This window comes from Amblyomma mixtum, chromosome 3, assembly GCF_055824585.1.
Source record: "Amblyomma mixtum isolate Tamu chromosome 3, ASM5582458v1, whole genome shotgun sequence".
Lineage (NCBI taxonomy): Eukaryota > Metazoa > Arthropoda > Arachnida > Ixodida > Ixodidae > Amblyomma > Amblyomma mixtum.
In genome coordinates this window covers 39,676,264-39,698,570 of record NC_143014.1, presented here as the reverse complement: position 1 = coordinate 39,698,570, position 22,307 = coordinate 39,676,264, and the positions used below count along the sequence as shown (strand labels likewise).

The 22,307-nt window shown below is 49.0% G+C and overlaps 3 protein-coding genes and 1 non-coding gene across 4 annotated transcripts; 1 reads left to right on the top strand and 3 right to left on the bottom strand.

The window, feature by feature from the left end:
• Positions 1–2,970: 2,970 nt before the first annotated feature.
• LOC149349788 (importin-7-like) lies at positions 2,971–3,573 on the bottom strand. Its single transcript, XM_089575493.1, has 2 exons — positions 3,156–3,573; positions 2,971–3,026 (listed from the first exon to the last, which is right to left on the bottom strand). Exons 1-2 carry the CDS (start codon positions 3,571–3,573, stop codon positions 2,971–2,973), a joined length of 474 nt encoding a protein of 157 aa, XP_089431619.1.
• Positions 3,574–4,057: 484 nt separating this feature from the next.
• Positions 4,058–4,141, top strand: TRNAL-UAA (transfer RNA leucine (anticodon UAA)). Its single transcript has one exon. It is a non-coding gene; the product is annotated as a tRNA-Leu (tRNA).
• Positions 4,142–10,798: 6,657 nt separating this feature from the next.
• LOC149349786 (uncharacterized) lies at positions 10,799–13,333 on the bottom strand. Its single transcript, XM_089575492.1, has 2 exons — positions 12,924–13,333; positions 10,799–10,958 (listed from the first exon to the last, which is right to left on the bottom strand). The coding sequence occupies exons 1-2, from the start codon at positions 13,331–13,333 to the stop codon at positions 10,799–10,801; spliced, it is 570 nt and encodes a 189-aa protein (XP_089431618.1).
• A 7,881-nt stretch (positions 13,334–21,214) lies between these two features.
• On the bottom strand, positions 21,215–21,899 carry LOC149349785 (importin-7-like). Its single transcript, XM_089575491.1, has 2 exons — positions 21,500–21,899; positions 21,215–21,369 (listed from the first exon to the last, which is right to left on the bottom strand). Exons 1-2 carry the CDS (start codon positions 21,897–21,899, stop codon positions 21,215–21,217), a joined length of 555 nt encoding a protein of 184 aa, XP_089431617.1.
• Between the last annotated feature and the right edge of the window lie 408 nt (positions 21,900–22,307).

The window sequence follows — 22,307 nt, the reverse complement described above, 5'->3', positions numbered from 1 at the left end:
TCCATCCATCCATCCATCCATCCATCCATCCATCCATCCATCCATCCATCCATCCATCCATCCATCCATCCATCCATCCATCCATCCATCCATCCATCCATCCATCCATCCATCCATCCATCCATCCGTCCATCCGTCCATCCGTCCATCCGTCCATCCGTCCATCCGTCCATCCGTCCATCCGTCCATCCGTCCATCCGTCCATCCGTCCATCCGTCCATCCGTCCATCCGTCCATCCGTCCATCCGTCCATCCGTCCGTCCGTCCGTCCGTCCGTCCGTCCGTCCGTCCGTCCGTCCGTCCGTCCGTCCGTCCGTCCGTCCGTCCATCCATCCATCCATCCATCCGTCCGTCCGTCCGTCCGTCCGTCCATCCATCCATCCATCCATCCATCCATCCATCCATCCATCCAACCATACGTCACGGAGGAAAAGCTGCTGAGAAAATCGAGTGCCGCCAAGCAATACCTCGCGCAAAAAGACCGCACAATATGCAACGCATTCTTGGTTTAACCAAGCTAAGCCTGGCCATTTTTTAATTTAATTTACTTCTTGAGTTCGGTCAGGCAGATGCAAGGAACGACGACGCCGCTGTAGGCACAAGCATATTTCTAGACTTTTAATATGAAAGCACTCATACAATCGGCAGAGCCGAGCAAAAACCTTGCTTGTGTATCTTGCTTGTGCATAGCTCTTTGCCATACCAACTGCGACGCCAAGAAGCAAGAATTTCGTCCGGGATACCCACCAAATTCGGCATTTGCTCATTTGGACCAAAATCGGTGCCCAACCATATTTGAGCGTGCTCAGCGCGATGGCTATCTCCAAATGTGGCCCGCGTAATTGCCAAAATTTGGCCCGGGTCACTCCCAGAAAACTAGTTCACGGCTTTGAGTTTGGCGCCATCTCGTTGCTATGGTGTCGCTTGTGGCTTAACATTTACGTCACCGCGCTTTCGAGAACGAGTGACAAAGAAAGGCATATTGCATGTTCCTAGAGCGTAAAAGGCTCCAACGTTTTCAAATATTCAAGGAGTGTCTGTTTGGCCCTTCTGAGGACATTATGCATTCATAAGTGGATAAAATTCATGTCTTATAAGGTGTATTTTACATCAATCTTTCCTATACTTCATTGCTTTGGTGTGTACGTCCTTAAAGTCGCTGTTCAGCAATGCTTTTATTGCAGTTGTCACACTTATTGAGAGCTATCAATTATATGAGCAGGTGCCCCTTTGCATAAGCTTCTATGACGAGCATACCCGTTAACACGGGAGCACTGGGTGTATCTGTTGCTCTAGCAATCACTTCGGCTGACGTGGTTACTGCGACAAGCGTATTTTAAGGCGAAAGCCTTTAATGGCTCATACTGTCGTGACCAAGACGCGTGAGCAAATTTCTCCGCGTTTCAGATTGGTCGAAATGGTCGTGACGTCACTGCGCTCGAATTTTGACTGGTGTCCACCGAATTATGTGCGCAATTTCCTTTCCTCAAATACAATTTTCATTTTCTTCATTACGGCCCCTCTTTCTCTTTCTTCTTTCACTTCACTTCCTCCCTTCCTGTACGGTGCGGTTCAAGAGTCCACCGAGATGATCGACAATTACAGAGCCATTTCCTTTCCTCAAAAAGCGTTGCGTTCTAAGGGCAACGCATCGCACCGAACGGGTGGTGGCGTTCCGTGGACTCCCTGGCAGCGCTACAACACGCTGTCGCGTTCCACTCTTATAGGCAAAGGTTAAGCGTCATTAATTGGCTGTTAATTAATCCACCAACAGAACGTGAAGTGAACAATCGCGTAGCGGAAAGCAGCACTCAGGCATTCGCCTTTCCCACTTTAGCCGCTAAAGTTCCTCGTAATTTTTTCTCAATATTTTCTTTCGCATCTTTTTCTTCCAAAGGCCTTCTATCTGCACGCGTCATTGATAGTGGCGCAGTTCGAGGTAGTCATTAGACGTTTTTAAGGCGAAAGACTTTAGTGCCTCATCGTTGTCTACAGAAGGGTGTCAGCAGAAGCTTGTCAGTAGAGGTGTCACGATTTTGACGGATGTCCACCGAGATATGTGAGACAGTTACTGCGCAATTTCCTGTCCTCAAATACAATTTTCATTTTCTTCATTACGGCCCCTCTTTCTCTTTCTTCTTTCACTCCCACTTCCTCCCTTCCTGTACGGTGCGGTTCAACTTCCTCCCTTCCTGTATGGTGCTGTTCAGGTGTCCACCGAGATGACAGAGAATTACTGCGCCATTTCCTTTCTTCAAAAAGCGTTGCATTCAAAGGGGAAGACATCGCGCCGAATGGGTGGTGGCGTGCCGTGGACCCCCTGGCAGCGCTACAACACGCTGTCGCGTTCCACTCCTAGAGGCGAAGCTTAAGCGACATTAATTAGCGTTTAATTAGTATTTAGTCGTTAATCAGTAGTTAGCCATTGATTAGTAATTTGTCATTGCTTAGTAATTAGTCATCCATTGCGTGTGACGTCATGCACTGGTGATGTCACCAGTGCCACAGAGGCAGTCTAAGTGGTGCGGAAAACGCTTTCGCCTCTACGCACTTTAGACAGTCTAAGTGCCCCCTAAATTTTTCAGAATACCGGATAGGTATTATCGTATACGTATACCAGTTTTACCGGACGCCTCCTGCGCACGTGCAGCGCCCGCTCAGTCACTCCGCGTGCGTAGGAGACCTCCAGTAAAACCGGTATACGTCTCCGCTAATACGTCTCAGGTATGGAATGACGAAAGGACAGATGTCTGTAGGCAAAGACAGGTGAAATGTAGCGCTACACGCAATTCCTAAATTGAAAAGAGAGCATACAAATACGTGGCAGCGTCATGCAGATTGTTTTCATTAGTCAATCAATCAATCGATTTACAATCGATATTACAATGAATGAGCATGCGCAGTGGCGCCGTGAACGCCACCACAGGGGCCGGAGTCCGTGAACGCCGCAGTTCCATTCAGTCGGTCCCGCTAGCCGCTTGTCGAATGGGCGGCTCCATGGTCCAGCGGGAGTGTAGAGGCCTTCTCTGCATGTAAAAAATGCAATCGGAAAATGAGCCCACACAAGGAAATGCGAAACGCTAAAAAATCTACAGCGAAGAGAATAAAAATGAAGTAAGAAAACGAAAAACGATATAAATAAAGAATATACGCACGTTGGTAGATCTCATGTGGCCCACAGAAGAATGTGCCACCAGAGCTGAACGATGGGGCCACCGTCAGGTTCTGGAACACATTTCCACCACTCTTCTCGATCCGGCTCGACTCTGCAGCGGCCTTCCTCTGGCCTGCCAGCACGTTGACCTCGTGTGTGGGCCGCTGTTGCACGACGGACTGCGGGCCCGACGTCAGCGCACCAAACCACATCGCGTCCGTGTTCTGGATGCTTCGCATGACCTCCGTGGATACCTGGTACTCGTCGACAGGGCGCTCCTCTTCGTCGAGGAACGTCGTGGTCCACTCCACGTCACGCTCTGAATCCTTGATAGACGTTGAGGATGGCGGAAACGGCGCGCCACGCAATTCTCGCCGGACACTCCTGGCCCTGGTCGTCAGTGTCATCTTGGTCCGCATCGAACACGTCTAACAGCCCGGCCTTCCTCTTCTACGCTCGCCTTGGGCTCCGGGCTTCGACGGTAGTCGTCTTCCTCTTTCAGGTCTGTCTCCGGATCCCCGAGGCGTGGAATAATAAAGGTGCGGCGAATAATCAATCTGGGTTCCTGCTCTCTGCTTGACAGCACAGCTGCGTTCCTCGGCCTCGATAACCACATTTCCGCAGGGCTCGCGCTTTTCCCTCGGCGGGAAAATACCCGCAAAGACCACCTCTAAAGATCTGTTGCACTATAATATGTCCTTCGAAATAATTTCAGGGTCCATTTAAACTTGGCCGCGATCAGCGCTGCGACGAGGAAGAGGCAGCAGGGAGAGGACAGGCGGATTCATTCCTGCAGCGCGTAATGTAACTCACCAAGTATGTGAAATCTCAGCTGGACAGGTACATGTACGCATGTACACCTGCACAGAGTGAATATATATTGATAAAAGCAGCCACGTTGTGGTCAGGATGGCCGAGCGGTCTAAGGCGCCAGATTTAAGCTCTGGTCCTCGAAAGAGGGCGTGGGTTCGAACCCCACTTCTGACAGTGTCTTTTTTTTTAGTTTTTCCTTTTTGACCTACTGAGAACGCTGTACGTGCAGCACGCTAATACACATTTCTATTATGCAGCACAGTCCTATTTTTTTTTCTTTCCCCTGCAGTCGGATACAACTCAAATAATGGAGCAGCAAATGCCCCTCAGATGAAGCACCCCAGAGCACAGCACGGTGCCAGGACGGAAAATTCTCTCACCCGTCGCGCCTAGGCCATGGACCGGGCTTGAAGTTCCGGGTCCGGAAGGAGCTTCGTTCGATTTTTCTGCAGTTGTCTGTCCCAAGATCGTTGTGTGTGTTGCCAAAATCACACCTGCAGGCTTTGAGAAACGCCACTGAGGATAAGCATACTGGTTTAGCCCACGTCGTGTCTTTTAACATACTATGCACTAAACAGGTGTTTTGCTTTTTGTCTCCACTGAAAAGCGGCCATGAATTCTTCCTCTAAAATATTGTTCATTAAACGAAAAGTTATTACTGCGGCAGCAAGGACGTTTTAATATTTACACACCGCGCGCCGTAAAACATGACTGCAGATTAAAAGCCTAATGGTAACTCGAAGTAATTTTGTACGCGTGCATGCTACCCTTTTCATTTAACACTCGGGAATCCCAAGCGGCCTCACATATGATATCACTGCTGAAAAAACCGTTCGGCCGGACCCGCCTCATCCTTACTTCTTTTAATATATAGCAAACGAATTTCTTCAAGCGTTTTGGAGATTTCAGCGCATTTTCTGGCTTTATAACTTCTGCATAATACGAACCCCCTTCCATGCAGTGAGCATTTTAGCTCTTGTGCTGCTGCGGCAACGAGCCCGAGCCCACTCCGCCAAGTACAATAAAGTGATAACTTAGAGGGCACTGGATACAAGTCGCGGGCCTGGGCCGGGCTCGGGCCTCAGGATTAGGCCTGTGCAGACCTCTGCTCCAGCCATTGGCGTTAGCCGATTTTCATAAAGTATCAGTTAATCCATGGTAAATCCCCTGTCATGATATAGCGTGACCAGGGATTAACCGCGACGCCATGAAAATAAGTCGACGCCATTGGCTGGAGGGCCTCCCTTGAAGGGCATCTGCCGCTTCGTTCTTGAGTTCTATCCTACTATATAGTTTCTGTTTTTCGCGCGTTGGTGATACTGTCGTACATCAAAAACACACTGGCCCAACTGTCGGCAAAGATTAAATCGCAAGCACGGCGAGGAACCTTCACATTTCTTTCAACCCTGACAGCTGCCAGTGATGATTCCACCTAGCTGTGGCGTCTGATGACATCCCGTCACGGCTCCGGCACTTAATGCCCCCCGCGATGGCTCAGGGGTTTTGGTGTCCGGCTACTGATGCCAAGGTCGGGGTTTCGATCCCTGCTGTGCCTGCCGTATTTCGATGGGGACGAAACCCAGAAAGGCCCGCGTGCCGTGCGATATCAGAGCAAATTCATTAACCACAGTTGGTCAAAATTAATCCAGAGCCCTCCGCTATACGGTGTCCCTTGCACACTGAACACGAATAAACCTATCTGGGAGTAAAGAGTGACTAAAGATGTCCTCAGGCGCACGCCCTTCTTTATAGGGTGTGCGTAGAGGACAACTTTACTCCCTTTTTACACATTTCTGTTTACAGTGTGCACAGCCCCCATGTGTCGCTTTGGGACGTTAACAAATTTTTACTCCTTCACTTTCTCGCCCACTTAATGGCGCCCGTAGACCATCGCGTTGATACCATTACCAAACTCGCTCAGGGCATCAGCAGAAGCGATTACGGACATTTGAGCTGAGGTGAAGGGAACCATCAAAACGGTTAAGACTGCTTACGTGCTTTGAACGCGAAAGCATTGTCTCATCGTGAGCTCTGTAGCGAGGTTAATTAAATATTCATTCCTTTCTAATCACACACCTACAGATTAGTATATACTCGCAAGGAAACGCATACACTAGGTACGCCTCTATTCGGGAAGCAAGTCGGTTCCGTAGGATGATCGCCGAGTCGCAAGTCGCGATTTCGGAACACATTCGGTTTTGTGGCCTATGGGTTGCGTGCTCGCCTCGCTATCTGACGGTCCTTGATTTAATTCCCAGCACCTTGGCAGGAAATTTTCTCCTTGGCTGCAGGCGTCGATATACTTTATGGTTTAGTGCTGACTTCACGCGAGAGCATGGTGACGTCACTGAGGAATTTTGCGCCATGCACGCGTGACGGACGCTGGCTTTCCTGCTGACCGGACATATCTTTTCACGTTAATATAGGCAAAAGCGTGCGCAATGAATCGCGAAGAAGCGTTTAGCGTCCCGTAGCAGCGTCGTGTAGGGAACCTGCGCTGCCCAGGTGGTAGTGCAGTTATTCCACTAGGTGCCTAGAACTGCTGCCGTCAGTCGCTTGGACCGCTACAAACACGAGTGTACATTCTGAACGATTAGAAGACCGCGTTTGATTGATAGCACTATTTTTCTCGCTTCTGTAGACATAATCCAGATAACTGACACGCACCACGCGTGGCTTCGACAGAGCGCAGAAGCTCACGCCAATAAGCTCAGGAAGGTGGCGTGGAATAGCACCAAGAGCGCCCCCAAAATTGCTTGCTCCTCTCGCTATGCTGTGTGTTACGGCGCTGCAATCGACACGGCAAACTTCAGCTTGAGTTCCATATACGCCGTCGCGCTGCACTTTGGCGATCACGCGGCATTGATTGTTGTCATGTAATATGCAATTCGAAGTGAATATTGCACAAAGACACGCATCTGCGTTGTCTTCCTTAGTGATCACATAGTACAAATATTCTAGACTGTCGACTGTACGTCTTCTTTGCTGGTGAGCTGCACTGCGCGAATCACCGTACTACATCGATGTTTGCACCCTGATACACTAAGCTGTCGCTGTAAGACAAATTGCGCGATAGCGTATTGTGCCCACCGGTTTCCTCAAACGGATACCAGCTTTCCCCCGATCTAATACTCGGCCTTGCTGGGTAGCGGCCTTGAGAACGGAGCCTGTACCTTCAAATCCCGCCACTGTATGAGCTACTAAGCGGCGCAAAAAACAAAAAAGGAATAAGTGCCCGTATTTCTTTTCCCCCATACAATGGCCAACTGGAACGACTTCTCTCGCCCAACGCCGTGCTCCATACCAGCACTCTTCACTCTAAAAACACCATCGAATAATAAAAGTAGAAAAACATCCGTTAATGCTGTGTGATACAGTATCACTCAAGAACTCAAGTAATAAATCTTATGACGAGATTTGCGCGGTACAAAAGAAATATATACGCAACTATATGAACTGTGTGAAAACATTGCGACAACACGCTCTCCGGCTTCAAGGACGTCCATTTTGGGGGCTAAAGGGGAGGGCAAGGAAGCGGACCACTGATGTCGCCCCGCGCCCTCGACTTTCTGTTCCACCCAACTACGACAATGAACGACGACAGAACACTTCCTTTCGTGCAACATCAGGAGTCACGCTGGCACTGCGCAATCAGGGCACGGGGGAAGCAGGGGCGAACGTTCTGGAAAACACCGAGGACGACTGCACAGCGACCACAGTCCTCAAAAAGGAGCAGTAAAATATTGGTAGCAAGGGGTATAAGGCGGGGATACGCAAACTTCCCGTTGTTACTCAATGCACGTCCACGGAGGGTATTCGAAACACTGTGCTCGAGAAAGGTAGAAAAAAGTGGTAATGGGAGATACCTTAGCATATCAGATTTGCTAATGACATTATACCCTGCTGAGTAGCCCACAGTTTGAATTGCAGCAGATAGCTGAGGACCTCAGTAGGCAAAGTCAGAATGGTAGGGGTGAAAAATAGTACGAAGAAAACTAAAGCGTGCAATGTGCAGCAGTCTGGCGAATCTAGCTCTACAAAAATTGCAGTGAAAGAGTACATACCGAGTGTTTAAGCTAACACCTTCGAAAAATCTCCTAGATAGGATTATCGAAATAGAGAAAGCACATATTCTCGGGAACAAACTGTCAGCCGCGGCGGATGCCAATCATTTTCAAAAACATGCTTATGAGGTAAATAACTCAAATTTACAAAACAACTTTTTACTCAGCACAGTCTAGTGGTTACGGCCATTGGCGAATGCGCAGCTATGGACCAGACGACGTTATAAATTCTTTCTCTAAAGTCCTCCATCGCGAGGAAATCTGGGGCTTTGATTTTTTGGCACCCAAGATTGAAACAGAGCGCATGAGCTGAGCCGGAAGTTCAGAGCAAACTCTATTCCTTGATGACGTGTTGCAATGCCCAAAGCGCCCAATTCGAACCGTCCGCGTTGCGTCATGTACCATGACATGCACTTTCTTTTGCTCCACTGGTATCATTTTTCATGCACCAGGCGACGAAGCAAAAGAAAGCCCATGCCCTGCTACAACAGAGCAGGCAGTTCGAATTAGGCTCCACAGGCAATGCAACACGACACCACCAGACGTTACGCCTGCACTGAAATCTCTGTGCTGTTCCTGTTTTGTGCACCCGCCCCAAGTGCAGATTCGGGGCGTGTGCATAAATCAGGTGCTCTCGGGCGCAGGCGGAATGCTCCGGAACTGATATTAGCATTCACCACAAGAAAGAATGGGAGAGTAGCGTGGATGAAAGAGCAAAAGCTGCCTGCAGCAGCTGGCTCCGCGGCTGTATGCCGATCGGCTGCTCAGCCGAAAGGTCGCCGTTGCGATACCGGCCGTGGCGGCAGCATTTTGAGATAGAAATGGGGGCTTCTTTAATTGAAAACAGGTAATTTAGCCGGCGTTTAAATCCGCTGACTTGCTACTCTGCGTGGGGAAGAGATTTCAGTCAGTCAGTCAGTCAGTCAGTCAGTCAGTCAGTCAGTCAGTCAGTCAGTCAGTCAGTCAGTCAGTCAGTCAGTCAGTCAGTCAGTCAGTCGGTCAGTCGGTCAGTCAGTCAGTCAGTCAGTCAGTCAATCAGTCAGTCAGTCAGTCAGTCAAGTCAAGTCAAGTCAAGTCAGTCAGTCAGTCAGTCAGTCAGTAAGTCAAGGCAAGTCAGTCAAGTCAAGTCAAGTCAAGTCAGGTCAAGTCAGGTCAAGTCAGTCAGTCAGTCAGTCAGTCAGTCAGTCAGTCAGTCAGTCAGTCAGTCAGTCAGTCAGTCAGTCGGTCAGTCAGTCAGTCAGTCAGTCAGTAAAGGAAAAAATCGCCTTCGCCAGGCCACGTAATACGCACAATAAAAAACCGGTGTTCTCTTAGCGTGACGACGTAGAAACCAAAAGAACCAAAATGTAGTCGAGGGCAGCAGACATTTAAGTGGAATAATAAGGTTTTATTTTAGTGCAGGGCAGTCGCGGCTGGCGCAACGGAGGGGTAGTTAGAAACCACTGGCAGAACTGCGCCTTTGTCCAGCCCGGCGGTGGTGAAACTTTCTAGCGTATACAGAGGAGCGACCCGAAGCCGCCCCCCGCTTAAACTCGCAACCGTCGTCAAACGGGCTATAGTTGGTAGTTCATATTCGGAAAAAACAGCGGACCCTTAAGAAACGGACTGTGCAAGAGAGGACGACGCCGCTTAAACGCCGGCCACTATCTCTTGGGCAGCAGCGGCGTCTTCAGCCAGCTGGAGGAGCTTGATCTCTGACTCCGGGTGGAGGCTGAGCATTGAAGCCTCCTAATCAGAGTCGGTAATGAAGTGACTCGCGGGTAGGGATTGCGGGCAATCCTGTGAATGTAATCTAGATGATGATCACTGTAATAACGATGATGACCAACATCAAATGAGAACTTCTGGCTCGCAGTGTTAAGCCCATACAGAAAGAAGAAATCACCTTCTTCCAAGCAAAGCTCGATGGCATTGTACTGTATCTACGCTTTATATTTAAAGTGCCTCCTTGGATGTCACGATATTGAACCTACAAGCAATATAATATGGAACACGCGGCTTTTAACCTCTCTGTTTTGCAATCGCGCGCTGTGTTGTTCACTACATCGGCATGCACAAAACGTTTGTCTCGATCCGCTCAGCGAAACTTTCACGCCCTCCTCCAGAGTGCAAAAATGGTCCCGACACTAACCTGTCAAAGTGTACCCTCAAAGTACGAGCCAGGCCCGCCTGCATCACGGGACCTTACCGTCTCGAGATCGCCCGCTTTCCGGATCGCCTACAGACAAGTATTCTAGTCCGGCAGGTCATCGCACGAATATTTGGCCGTGGATGTCCCTCTTAGAGATCCAATTCAAGAACGAAGGGACGAATGCCCCTCAAAGGTGGCCCTCAAGCCGATGATCGCGACGTCGTGCTTATTCTCCTTGTAGCTATTTGCCTGACATCGCGGCAGCTTTCATATGGAAGGTCTAGACGTGGGTTGTGTGTACTTGTGTATATAAAGCGTCACGAATCACGCAGACACACAGGCGTGTGTGGCCAACCGCGGACAGCAGAAATGACTCCAAAAACGAAGGCATACCAAATTGAGCACGTGTGTGTCTCTCCACCGCATAAAGTGCGTCACAGTGAATGGCTCTCAAGGCAAAACATTTGGAAGAGAAGTTTATCGAAGCTATGAGCGCATTGTGATCTTAAGCAGCGAAACTGGCAACGTCGTACTGCAGAGCATTGCAGAATCAACCGCAGCTAGTGTCAGCAAGCGGCAGTGTAGTAGTCAAATGAAAGTTAGGAACGTTCTCGCTCCACCTTCTCCGCTATTTAGTTATTGGTGGAAAATCGGTATTTCAATGGTTGAGCATGCGCAGTGGCGCCGTGGGCGCCACCACAGGGGCCGGAGTCCGGGAATGCGGCAGTTCCATTCAGTCGGTCCTGCTAGCCGCTTGTCGGACCGCGATTCCATGGATATGCAGGAGCGTGGAGGCCTTCTCTGCACGGAAAAAATGTCACCGGAACATGAGTGCTCTCAAGAAAAGGCAGAACGCTAAAAAAGGTACAGTGAGCAGAAGAAAAAAATTTGGAGTCACTTTGGCGACTAAAGTGGTGCAAGGCGAAAGCCTGAGTACAGCATTCTGCCACGAATGTGGTTGTGAATGATGATTCAAGTGCTGCCAGCGAATGACGCGTCCATTGGCTGTCTGCTTGTGTCACTGATGTGTGGTTAAGATGTTAAGCTTCGCCTGTAAGAGTGGAACGCGACAGTGTCTTGCAACGCTGCCAGGGAGTCTACAGAACGCCATCGCCAGTTCGGCTGTACGCCTTGCTGGACGGTAAATTTATTTTTTGAGGAAAGGAAATGTATCTCTCTCGCATATCTGGGTGGACACCTGCACCTCGCCGTAAGGGAAAGGGGGAAGATGGGAGTGAACGAAGACGCCGTATTAGCTAGACGCGCCTTTGTTCATTCCAAACCATTCAGCTGGCATTACGGAGTGGCTAGCGTGCTCGTGTCGCACTCCGGAGACCCTGGTTCGATTCCCCAACTCGACCAATTTCGTTCTCGGTTTTGTTGATTTATGCGGGCTAACTAGAAAGGTTAATTAGGCTATTTCATATTTATATTATTGTAATTCTGTCCATCGTGTTCTGTCATTCACCTGTCAAATGTTGGAACTGTCTAGGATGTTCGACACAACGTATACGAAACGAGCAATGTCGAAGTGCGTGGTGGTGGAGCGAACGCGGCTTCGTACTTATCTGCGTACTTGCTGCGACGCGCGTCTTTCTGTTCTCTCCCTCTTTCTTCTGACCTCTTCATTCTCCTCTATCTTAATTAGGCTAATTGATTAATTAAGCAATTAACTAAACTCATTCCCACTTAGTTGTAGCATCACTATACGATCCCTTTGATTGGTTGCATGGTTACTAGCCAAAATACAATTGGCCCCATTTGAAATTCGCGCACTGTGACGTCACGAGCATTTCGACCAATTGAAAAGCGTGACATTTTCTGCCGACAACTCCTGCTTACAACGATGAGGCATTAAAGGCTTCCGCCTTAAAAATGAAGCAAGACAAGAAAAAATTAGCTGCGGTTCAACTCTGCTCAACCTGGATAGAGAGCGAAAGCTATGGCGTATACGGCAACTAAAAGCGGCTTGGCGTTGGTAACGTTGAGTGCGCTCCAGACACTGGGTAGGCAGCGCACCCACCCTGCCACCCTGGCAGGTTGCTGTTAACTGTTGATCGCGAGAGTTTGCTCACCCAATGAACGCTGCGGCCTATTCCAGCAGTTCCGCGTGTCTGCAACAACGTTGTCAGCGCTAATGCATGCAGCCAACATCTCTCTCTCACCACCCCACGTACCTATAAAAGCGATTCAGGCGTCCACTTACCAAGGGAGAAAGTTATGCGCACTTCTTTTCCTTAAAATCATCTGAGTGTAAAACGCTGTCAACGCCAACGCCAATGAATGCAATGAACGCCGATGGCCTATGGCTTCAGTAAACTGGTTTTTGAAGTATGGAAACGGCGCACTACCTGTCTCACAGATCTCGGAGGAAAGGCGGGAGTGAACGAAGAAAGAGAAAGAGGTGGCGGAGTGGAGGTCTATATCTTCAGCGCAGCGTTTCTGTCAAAACGTTGTCAATGCCAAAGCATGCAACGCACATCTATCACTACCGCCACGTATAAAAAACACGACTTAGGTGTCTTCTGCTCCAAAAGAGCAGGTACGCGCCTTTCTTTTCCTTTCCAAGCTCGTGCTCCGTTGGTTTCGTAGCTTAAAGCACGACTAAGCTGTCCACTGTGCCAGGGGGCCAGTTACACGACTATCTTTTGCTTTCGAAGCTCAAGGTCACTTGAAGGTGAGAACTAGGCACCCGGCGATCGAAGCACGAGGTCCCGTAGTGAAGCTTTCGCTTCAAAAGCGATATAAACAAAGAATATACTCACGCAGGTAGATATCCTGTGGCCCACAGAAGGGTGTGCCACCAGAGCTGTACGATGGGGGCACCGTCTGGTTCTGGAACACGTATCCACCACTCTCCTCGATCCGGCTCGACTCTGCAGCGGCCTTCCTCTGGCCGGCCAGCATGTTGACCTTCCGTGCGGACCTCTCCTGCAAGACCGACAGCGGGCCCGACGACAGCGCTCCAAACCACATCGGGTCCGGGTTCCGGATGCCGCACATGACCTCCTTGGAGGCCTGGTACTCGTCGACAGGGCGCTCCTCTTCGTCGAGGGAGGCCGTGGTCCACTCCATGCTTTCCTCTGACTCCTTCGTAGAGCTTGAGGTTGAGGGAAACGGCGCCCCACGCAATTCTCGCCGCACACTGCTGGCCCTGGTCGTCAGCGTCATCCTGGTCCCAAATCGAACACATCCAACAGCACGGTCTTTGTCTTCTTCTACGCTCGCCTTCGGCGCCGGCCTTCGACGGTCGTCGTCGCCTTCGTCTGTCAGCCTCTCCCTCCAGATCCCCGAGGTGCGGCAAAATAAAGGCGCGGCGATAAATTAAGCTGGGTTCCTGCTCTCAGCTTGACCGCACAGCTAAGTTCATCGGCCTCGATAACCGAATTTCCGCAGGGATCGCACTTTTTCCCTTGGCGGGGCGACGTGAGCGTGTTTCTGATCAGTCTTTTTTGAAACGAGTTCGACCTCTGAGAACTACAGATACGCGCGAGAAGTTTTCTATCTTCCCAAGGTCACCTCAATCACATTCTTCATGCGTGTCCCTCGATGGATCTGCAGCTCTCCGATCGCTGCACCGAGCCCAAGGGTTCGCCGTGCGCCTACGGCTCGTGGTCGCCTGGCGGGCCTACACCCCCCCCCCCCCCCCCCCTTCACCCCCTTCTCTCTTATTCCACCAAAATTGATGAATAAAAATTGTTTCTATCTCTCTCTTCCCGTCTTGCTCGAAAGATATTGTGTTCCTTGGCAGATTTCGCGCCTGCTTTGCTGTCCCTTTCCCTGCAAGTCACGTTTTCGTCTGCTTCCATTTCCCGGGTGAAGCTCAATAAACCTTCGCTGTAGGTCATCAATTAGCCTGCGTACCCCTTCTTTTCAGTCCTGCCATGTCGTTCGCGATGTTCTTTACGAGATCAGGGTGGAAATGAAAATATCTTGCTGTGTAGAATCAATAGCGTGGTATGGCCGGTAAAAAGTGGTAATTTTAACTTGACACTCAAACTCGCGTAAAACGGGATAAAAAGATGCTCTGCGGTGGAACTAAATCAATACCCTCGCAACCACCATGACCACATAGAGGTATACGTAGTCTAGATATTATTAAATGCATCAAGGTTCCTAGAGTGGAAGAGAGGCAGCACTCGTAGCATGCCAGCTCGTCACGCAGGCGTGCGTAAAAGAGCGTAGAAGCGCGTAAACGTTAGCACACAAGTAATGTAACAGTCCTGCAACAACACTGCAAGATAACAAGTGTCTCTATTGATCAAGGTTTTCTTTTCTTTTTTTTTGCGGTGTTTTAATGCATCCGCGCAGGATTTGGACAGCAAGGTTTGTGTTGTAAACAAAAAATTTTGGTCCTTTAAAATCACCTTTTGGTATTTTAAAATCGGATACACGCCCCATCGCACCTGGGGCGTGTCTCTTGGCTCCGATTTCGAGAACACACCCGTTAGTTATAAAACCGACATTGCTTGCACCAGTACGAGCAGAAAAATTCCGAGCCGCACAACCCATTCACTTAAACGGCTGATTTAATTTTGGAACGGTGGGCATGCGCGTCAGTAAATGAGCACAATGATCGAGATCAAAACATGCGGAGTAAATAAAGCCCCTTCGTAAAGTCTTCTATGCGGCAAATCAACGCTCCATATATGCGTACAGTGGCAAAGATGCTGCAGCAGAACAGCTCGCTGTCTTCGTAAGATTACCTCCCTCATGAGGATAGCGGTGAAGTTCTGCAGTGTCTCTATCTCTAATGTTAGGCAATCCAGAAACGCCTCCCACAAAAGATGCGATTCCTGAATACGCGATAATTTTTAATAGCGAATCAAACACCCTTCTATCCGATTCGTCTAACGAATCAAATAAGCATGTTCAAAACTATACTGAGATTCGTTATTAACTTTTCGAATGTTTTTCGGATAATCGGTAATCGAAAGAGACACTGTTTTTTCCGAAGACTGGTTTTAAAAAATGATGACCGATTTGGGTAGTTAGGCCAAGTGCGAATTGGGTGCGCTAGCAGCTTGGTTTTCACTTCGGTTCCGATGTTCAGATCCAGTGTTCACGGATGGCAGCTGTTCGGATAGCGATAATGGGTTAATGTACACCTATACAGAACAGGTCATTATCTACACTTAAATAGATCCTTAACAGTCTTTCCACCACTCCTGGCGCAGTGCTGCAGCGGTCCAGAGATGCGCCATTGCACATCTATGGCGGGTGCTGCCATCAGTGTGACTCGGGTAGCGTGTGTTGGGCTGCGATCCGGGTTTTCTTCCCGAGCAGCATCTCACTACTCCCGAGGCTGCTCACCTGCCCACCCTCGCTGCGCAGGTGAGCAGCATTTCCTCTTACTTTGGCAGGCAACCCACACAAACTGCCGCGTTTCTGCCACAACGTTTTCAACGCCAACGTACGCAACGCACATCTCCCTATCACTACCGCCACGTAGCTCAAAGCGCGATTGAGGAGCCCACTGACTAGAAATGATTCTTACAGCTTTCTTCCGCAATCGATAGATTTTGTACAAGTTTGTTCCAGTCATTGTGCCCCATTCCAAATAACCATACGCTAATGTAGACTCGAAAAGAGATTTGTATAACAGTAACTTAATTTGTTATGGTTGAAAGTAATGCAAGCGTGTAAGAATACTCGCTGTTAGAGAAAGTTTGGAAACCTCCACTGCGGCGTCCCTCATAGCCTGAGCCTCTTTGGGACGTAAAACCACATAAACCGAACCAATATATAACTTGAAAAGCAGCGCCCGGAGAATGGATCGCTGCGCAAAACCGTGTAGTAATGGTTTGAAGCTGGAGTGATAGTAGTTTATGTGCACCCTTTGCTGGCGGTATTAACTTCAAAACAGACCGAAAACAACCCCTGAAACCACAGTATTCCATTTTTTTTTAATAATGAGGCGTGATCTGTTCTATCAAATGCTATTGAATAGTCGATGAAAATTTTAAGTGTATACAGTTAATGCTCAAAAACGCCAAGAAGGATTTCTTCTTCCACTACTAAAGCGCTTTCTGCGAACGTTTTTTTTTTTTTTTGTAAACGCAGACTGACAGCGTGTCATAATGTAATGCTTGGTTGTAAATGAACTCATTCGTTCGTGTATTAGTTTTTCAACAAGTTTGGAAAATACCGAGGCATTGAAATAGGCGTATAGATAGAAATGTTATTTTTCTCACCACCTTTACAAATTTTAATAACTTCTGCCTCTTGGAGCTGGGGAGCAAATTGGCAGCGTGAAGAGATTTGATTAATGATGTGCTCTTACATAGGGCCTATGATAGTAGCAAGGTATATACCCATAATAGAGACAAAAGGGCTTTTTTGCCATGGTCAGTGGACTGTCTCATACGCCGTAAACCGAAACCGTAAGCCGTAATTTTCCTCCACTATAGGATGCAGTATTTCCTTTGGACACCTTGCAGCGCTCTTTAAAAAAGGACTTTCTCGTCACGCCATATGGGATACGGTTTCCACCTGTCAAGAATGGAGGGTGCGTGCCATAAAACTTACGTTGCTCTGCATCCACAGTGTATGGAAAACAGGAACGGCTTTGAGACACGCTGATGTGGATGCTCGCTCAGCGAGGGAGCAGTTCATCGAAAGTGTGGTTTGTCTAAAGTAAGTGTACGATACAGATAGTGAGAAACCATGAATGGGTGCCTGTGTTGAACAAGCTGGCTAACCTGAAACGCTTTTAACACACAGCGCAGCCAAAGTTTGGCTGCCGTTTATATGTTATTACAATCTTCTTGTAATTGTGATTAATTATGTTTGCTTGAAATCAGCAGGTTATAAAAAAATAGCAGTTTAATCTGTGCTACACCTAGATTACCCACTGCAGAAATGGATGCGTGCTGTCCAATTTTTTCATCTCATGCATACACAAGAAACAACATAAGGGAGGCTGTCCCTAGAGAAACCTTTATGCACTGGGCCCGCTTGTACGAAGCAGATTAGATAGTCTAGTTACCAGTGTAGCCTTATTCGCAGCCTAGGCTCTTCGCAAGATTTGGAGGAAGGAAAGGCGCATAACGGGCTGACCTTGTCGGTGGTGGTGGTGATCTCTTTTATTACTCCCAAAACAGGGGACCAGTCTAAGGACCGGTTGCGCTGGCTTAGAGGAGGTCGGCGGGGATCCCTTGGGATGTCGCGGCCTCCACCGCGCGCTGGATAAGCCGGCGTTGGTCTGCCGGCTCGGAAGTACGCAGGAGAGACTCCCACGTATCTGGGGTGTTTGGGTTGTTTGTGTTGTAATGTGTACAAGTCCACACCATGTGTATGAGAGTGGCTGGAGTTGGGCAGTGTTTGCACATGGGGTCTATCTGTTGCGGAAAGATCTTGCTGTATAAGAGGGGGTATGGAAAACTGCCAGTTTGTAGTTTGCGCCATTGGACGGCCTGGCGTCTTGTTAGATCACGGTGTGCGGAAGCATAGAGACATCTTTCGAGCCGGTAGTGCTGTAGTATGTCCATGTAAGTGGTGAGTAGAGAAGCGCGTGAGATATTAGTGTCAGAGGAAGCACGAAGGCTGATCATACACTCTGCTCGGCAGCTGAGATCTCGGGCGAGAGTGTGCGCCTGGGCGTTTCCGCTGAGCGACTCGTGGGCTGGGGCCCAAAGAAGTAAGCGAGAGTTGGAAGAGGGTGCAGTAGAAAGTAGAATGTGTAACGCCTGGCAAGAGATACGGCCAGCATCGCAGTTGCGGATAGCCTGTTGAGAATCACTAATGACGACTTCGATATTTGGGTCAGCTAGCGCTAGCGCAATGGCAACCTCCTCTGCTGTGGTGACTGTTTCTGTATTGCGAATGCTGCAGGCTGTGTACCAGCTGCGGTGAGGGGCGAGAGCTACCGCCACCGTCGCTGGCTTCGAGGGATGGTAAGAGGCGTCCGTATACGTGACGTCCGGACGTCCGCTGAAGCGTTTCTCGAATTGACGTGCACGGTCGGCCCGTCTCTCGGCATGGTGTTCCGGGTGCATCCGTTTGGGAATGGGAGGGATGCGGAGATTTTGGCGATATCCCGGGGTAAGTTCAGCATAACTTGGGGCCGCTCTCGGCGGGGAGATCCCAACTTGCTGCAGTACCGCTCGGCCAGCGTGTGTGAGTGAGAGCCAGACTCCTCTACCGCGCCGTGAGAAAAATTGCCTGTGGCTTAGCTAAGGTTAAGCCTGGATATCTCGAAGCGAAAAGCTCTCGCTGCTTTTCAGCCAACTCCTAAGCTACCACTTCCGGATCGGTGTTTCTGCGCCGTCCGCCTGTTGCTTCTTCTCCTTCCATGGCGAGTGTCTGTGCCTGTTCTATGGGCAAGCGCGCTTTATATACACCTCCTTTCAAATGCGCACTGCGCACGGCTGCGGTCCGCGCAGCAGTGGCAAATCTGTAGTGCGGGTCACGCGAAGCGCGGTGTTGACGAGCCTAGTGAAGCTTTTCGCTTCAAAAAGAAAACATAGACCAAAAGCTTCGGTTGCCAGCTAGCACTCGAGTTTGCCATTTTACTCGTTCTCATTTCTGCATCACAACCCATAAACACGAACGGTTAAAATGACAAACACGAGCGCTAGGTGGCAACTGAAGCTTTTAGTCGCTTTTTTTTCTCTCACGGCGCGGTTGAGGTGTCCGCCGACAAAGTCAGCCCGTTATGCTCCTTTCCTTCCCTCAAATCCAGCGAACGGTTCTTGGCTGCGGTTATATAAGACTAGACTGGTAACTATACTGTCTAACTAGCTTCGTGCAAGCGAGCGCTGGTTTCCTAAGTTCACTTGTAAGCCCGATTATGCTGAGCTGTTCGAGTTGGCAAGGAGCACCTTGGAAAATTCCGCGCAACAAAGGGACGAGTACAAAGGAAGATGAGAGGGCCTGTCTGCTTCTTGTTCCTTTCTACTCGTCAATTTGTTGCGCTGAATTTTCCAAGATGCACTTGTAAGCAACCAGCAAAGGCACAGCGTGTACAATATGTGTGCTTAGAATCACCACCTGTTATCGGCCACTCGGCGCAAGGATTTCTTTTTAATGTCATCTACTTATTGAGGTCGGTCAGGCATATGCAATGAACGAAGACGCCGCTGTTGGCACAAGCATATTTCTAGACTTTTAATGTGAAAGCACTCATACAATCGTCAGAGCCGAGCAAAAACCTTGCTTGTGTATCTGGCTTGTGCATTTCTCGTTGCCATAGCAACTGCGACTCCAAGAAGCAAGAATTTGGTGCGGGATACCTACGAAATTCGGCATTTGCCGATTTGGACCAAAATCTGTGTAACCATAATTGAGCGTGCCCGGCACGATGGCGACCTTCAAATTTGGCCCGGGCAATTGACAAAATTGGGCCCGGCCCACTACCGAAATTTGACCTCGGCCAATTTGGACGAAACTCGATGTCCAACCACGTTTGAGCGTGCCTGACACGATGGCGAACTCCAAATGTGGCCCGGGCAATTGCCAAAATTTGGCCCGGGTCACTCCCGAAAAACTAGTTCACGGCTTTGAGTTTGGCGCCATCTCGTTGCTATGGTTTCGCTTGGGGCGTAACATTTACGTCACCGCGCTTTCGAGAACGAGTGACAAAGAAAGACACACTGCAAGTTCGTAAGGCATAAAAAGCTGCCACGCTTTCAAAGATTCAAGGAATGTTTCTTTGGTCATCTCGTGAGGATATTATGCCTTCATAAAGAAATAAAATTTATCTCTCATAGGGTGTATTTTACATCAATCTTTGCTATACCGCATTTCTTCGGTGCGTACGTCCTTAAAGTCACTGTTCAGCAATGCTTTTACTGCATCTGTCACACTTATTGCGAGCTATCGATTATATGAGCAGGTGCCCCTTTGCATAAGCTTTTATGACCAGGATACCCGTTGGCATGGCAGCACTGGGTGTATCTGTTGCTGTAGCAATCGCTCGGGCGGACGTGGTTACTGCGACAAGCCTATTTTTCTCAATATTTTCTTTCGCATCTATTTCTTTCAATGGCCTTCCATATCCACGCGGCAGTGATAGTGGCGCAGTTGGAGGTAGTCATTAGACGTTTTTAAGGCGAAAGAATTTATTGCCTCATCGTTGTCTACAAAACGCTGTGAGCAGAAGCTTGTCAGTTGAGGTGTCATGCTTTTGACGGGTATCCACCGAGATATGTGAGACAGTTACTGCGCAATTTCCTGTCCTCAAATACAATTTTCATTTTCATCATTACGGCCCCTCTTTCTCTTTCTTCTTTCACTCCCACTTCGTCTCTTCCTCTATAAACGATTGACGGGTGTCCACCGCGATATTTGGGGCAGTTACTACGTAATTTGCTTTCCTCAAATACAATTTTGATTTTCTTCATTACAGGCCCTCTTTCTCTTTCTTCTTTCACTCCCACTTCCTTCCTTCCTCTACGGTGCGGTTCAGGTGTCCACCGAGATGAAAGATAATTACTGCTCTATTTCCTTTCCTCAAAAAACGTTGCGTTCCAAGAGGAAGGCATCGCGCCGAACGGGTGGTGGCGTTCCGTGGACTCCCTGGCAGCGCTACAACACGCTGTCGCGTTCCACTCCTAAAGGCGAAGCTTAAGCGTCATTAATTAGCAGTTAATTTGTATTTAGTTATTAATCAGTAATTGACCATTGATTAGCAATTTGTCATTGCTTAGTAATTAGTCATCCATTGAGTGTGACGTCATCCAGCGGTGATCTCACTAGTGCCACAGAGGCAGTCAAAGTGGTGCGGAGAACGCTTTCGCCTCTAAGCACTTTAGACAGTCAAAGTGCCCGCCAAATTGGTCAGCATACCGAATAGGTATTCTCGTATACATATACCAGTTTTAGCCGACGCCTCCTGCGCACGCGCAATGGCCCCGCCCAGTTAACTCCGCGTGCGTAGGAGACCTCCAGGAAAACCGGTGTACGTCTCCGCTAATACCTCTCAGGTACGCACTGAAGAACGGACAGAAGTCTGTAGGCAAAGAAAGGTGAAATGTAGCACAAAACACAATTCCTAAATTAAAAAGAGAGCATACAAATACTTGGCAGCGTCGTGCAGATTGTGTTCATTATTCAATCGATATTACAATGAATGAGCATGCGCAGTGGCACCGTGAACGCCACCACAGGGGCCGGAGTCCGTGAACGCGGCAGTTCCATGTAGTCGCGCCTGCTAGCCGCTTGTCGAACCGCGACACCATGGTCCAGCGGGAGTGTGGAGGCCTTCTCTGCATGGAAAATATGTCATCGGAACATCAGCCCGCGCAAGGAAAGGCGGAACGCTAAAAAAAGCTACAGCGAACAGAATAAAAATGAAGCAAGAAAAAGGAAAATGATATAAACAAAGAATATACGCACGCTGGTACATATAGTGGGGCTTACAGAAGATTGTGCCACCAGAGCTGGACGATGGGGGCACCGTCTGGTTCTGGAACACGTATCCACCACCCTTCTCGATCCGGCTCGACTCTGCAGCGGCCTTGCTCTGGCCGGCCAGCACGTTGACCTCGTGTGTGGACCGCTGCTGCTCGATGGGCTGCGGGCCCGACGACAGCGCACCAAACCACATCGGGTCCGTGTTCTGGATGCCTTGCATGACCTCCTTGGATACCTGGTGTTCTTCGACAAGGCGCTCCTCTTCGTCGAGGAACGTCGTGGTAAACTCCGTGCCACGCTCTGACTCCTTGACAGAGGGTGGCGGAAACGGCGCGCCACGCAATTCTTCCCGGACACTGCTGGCCCTGGTCGTCAGACTCATTCTAGCCCGAATTGAACACATCTTCTTCTTCTTCACCTCTTTATAATGGCACATACCCACGTGGGGGGATTGGCCAAGGTATAGTGGTATACATAAGGAAATTTTCATAGGATTACGACAAAATATCGGAGCCAAGCGTGAATTTTGAAAAATGTATTCATGAAAAACGACAGAAGAATATTTGAAGTGAAATAACGAAGAACATTTTGGCGAGAATGATGATAATATAAAAAAAAAACTCCGAGACTTTTAAAGGAGTTAGCAAATCAACCTAGCAGTTGCAATTATGTAATCATGGAGATTCCCACAAATTGAACCCAATGCAAATCCTTTGGCGCTCGCTCCTAACGATAACAACACTGGCAGAGATAACGGGAGCCCTAACCTGGAGAGAGGGACCTCCAGGTA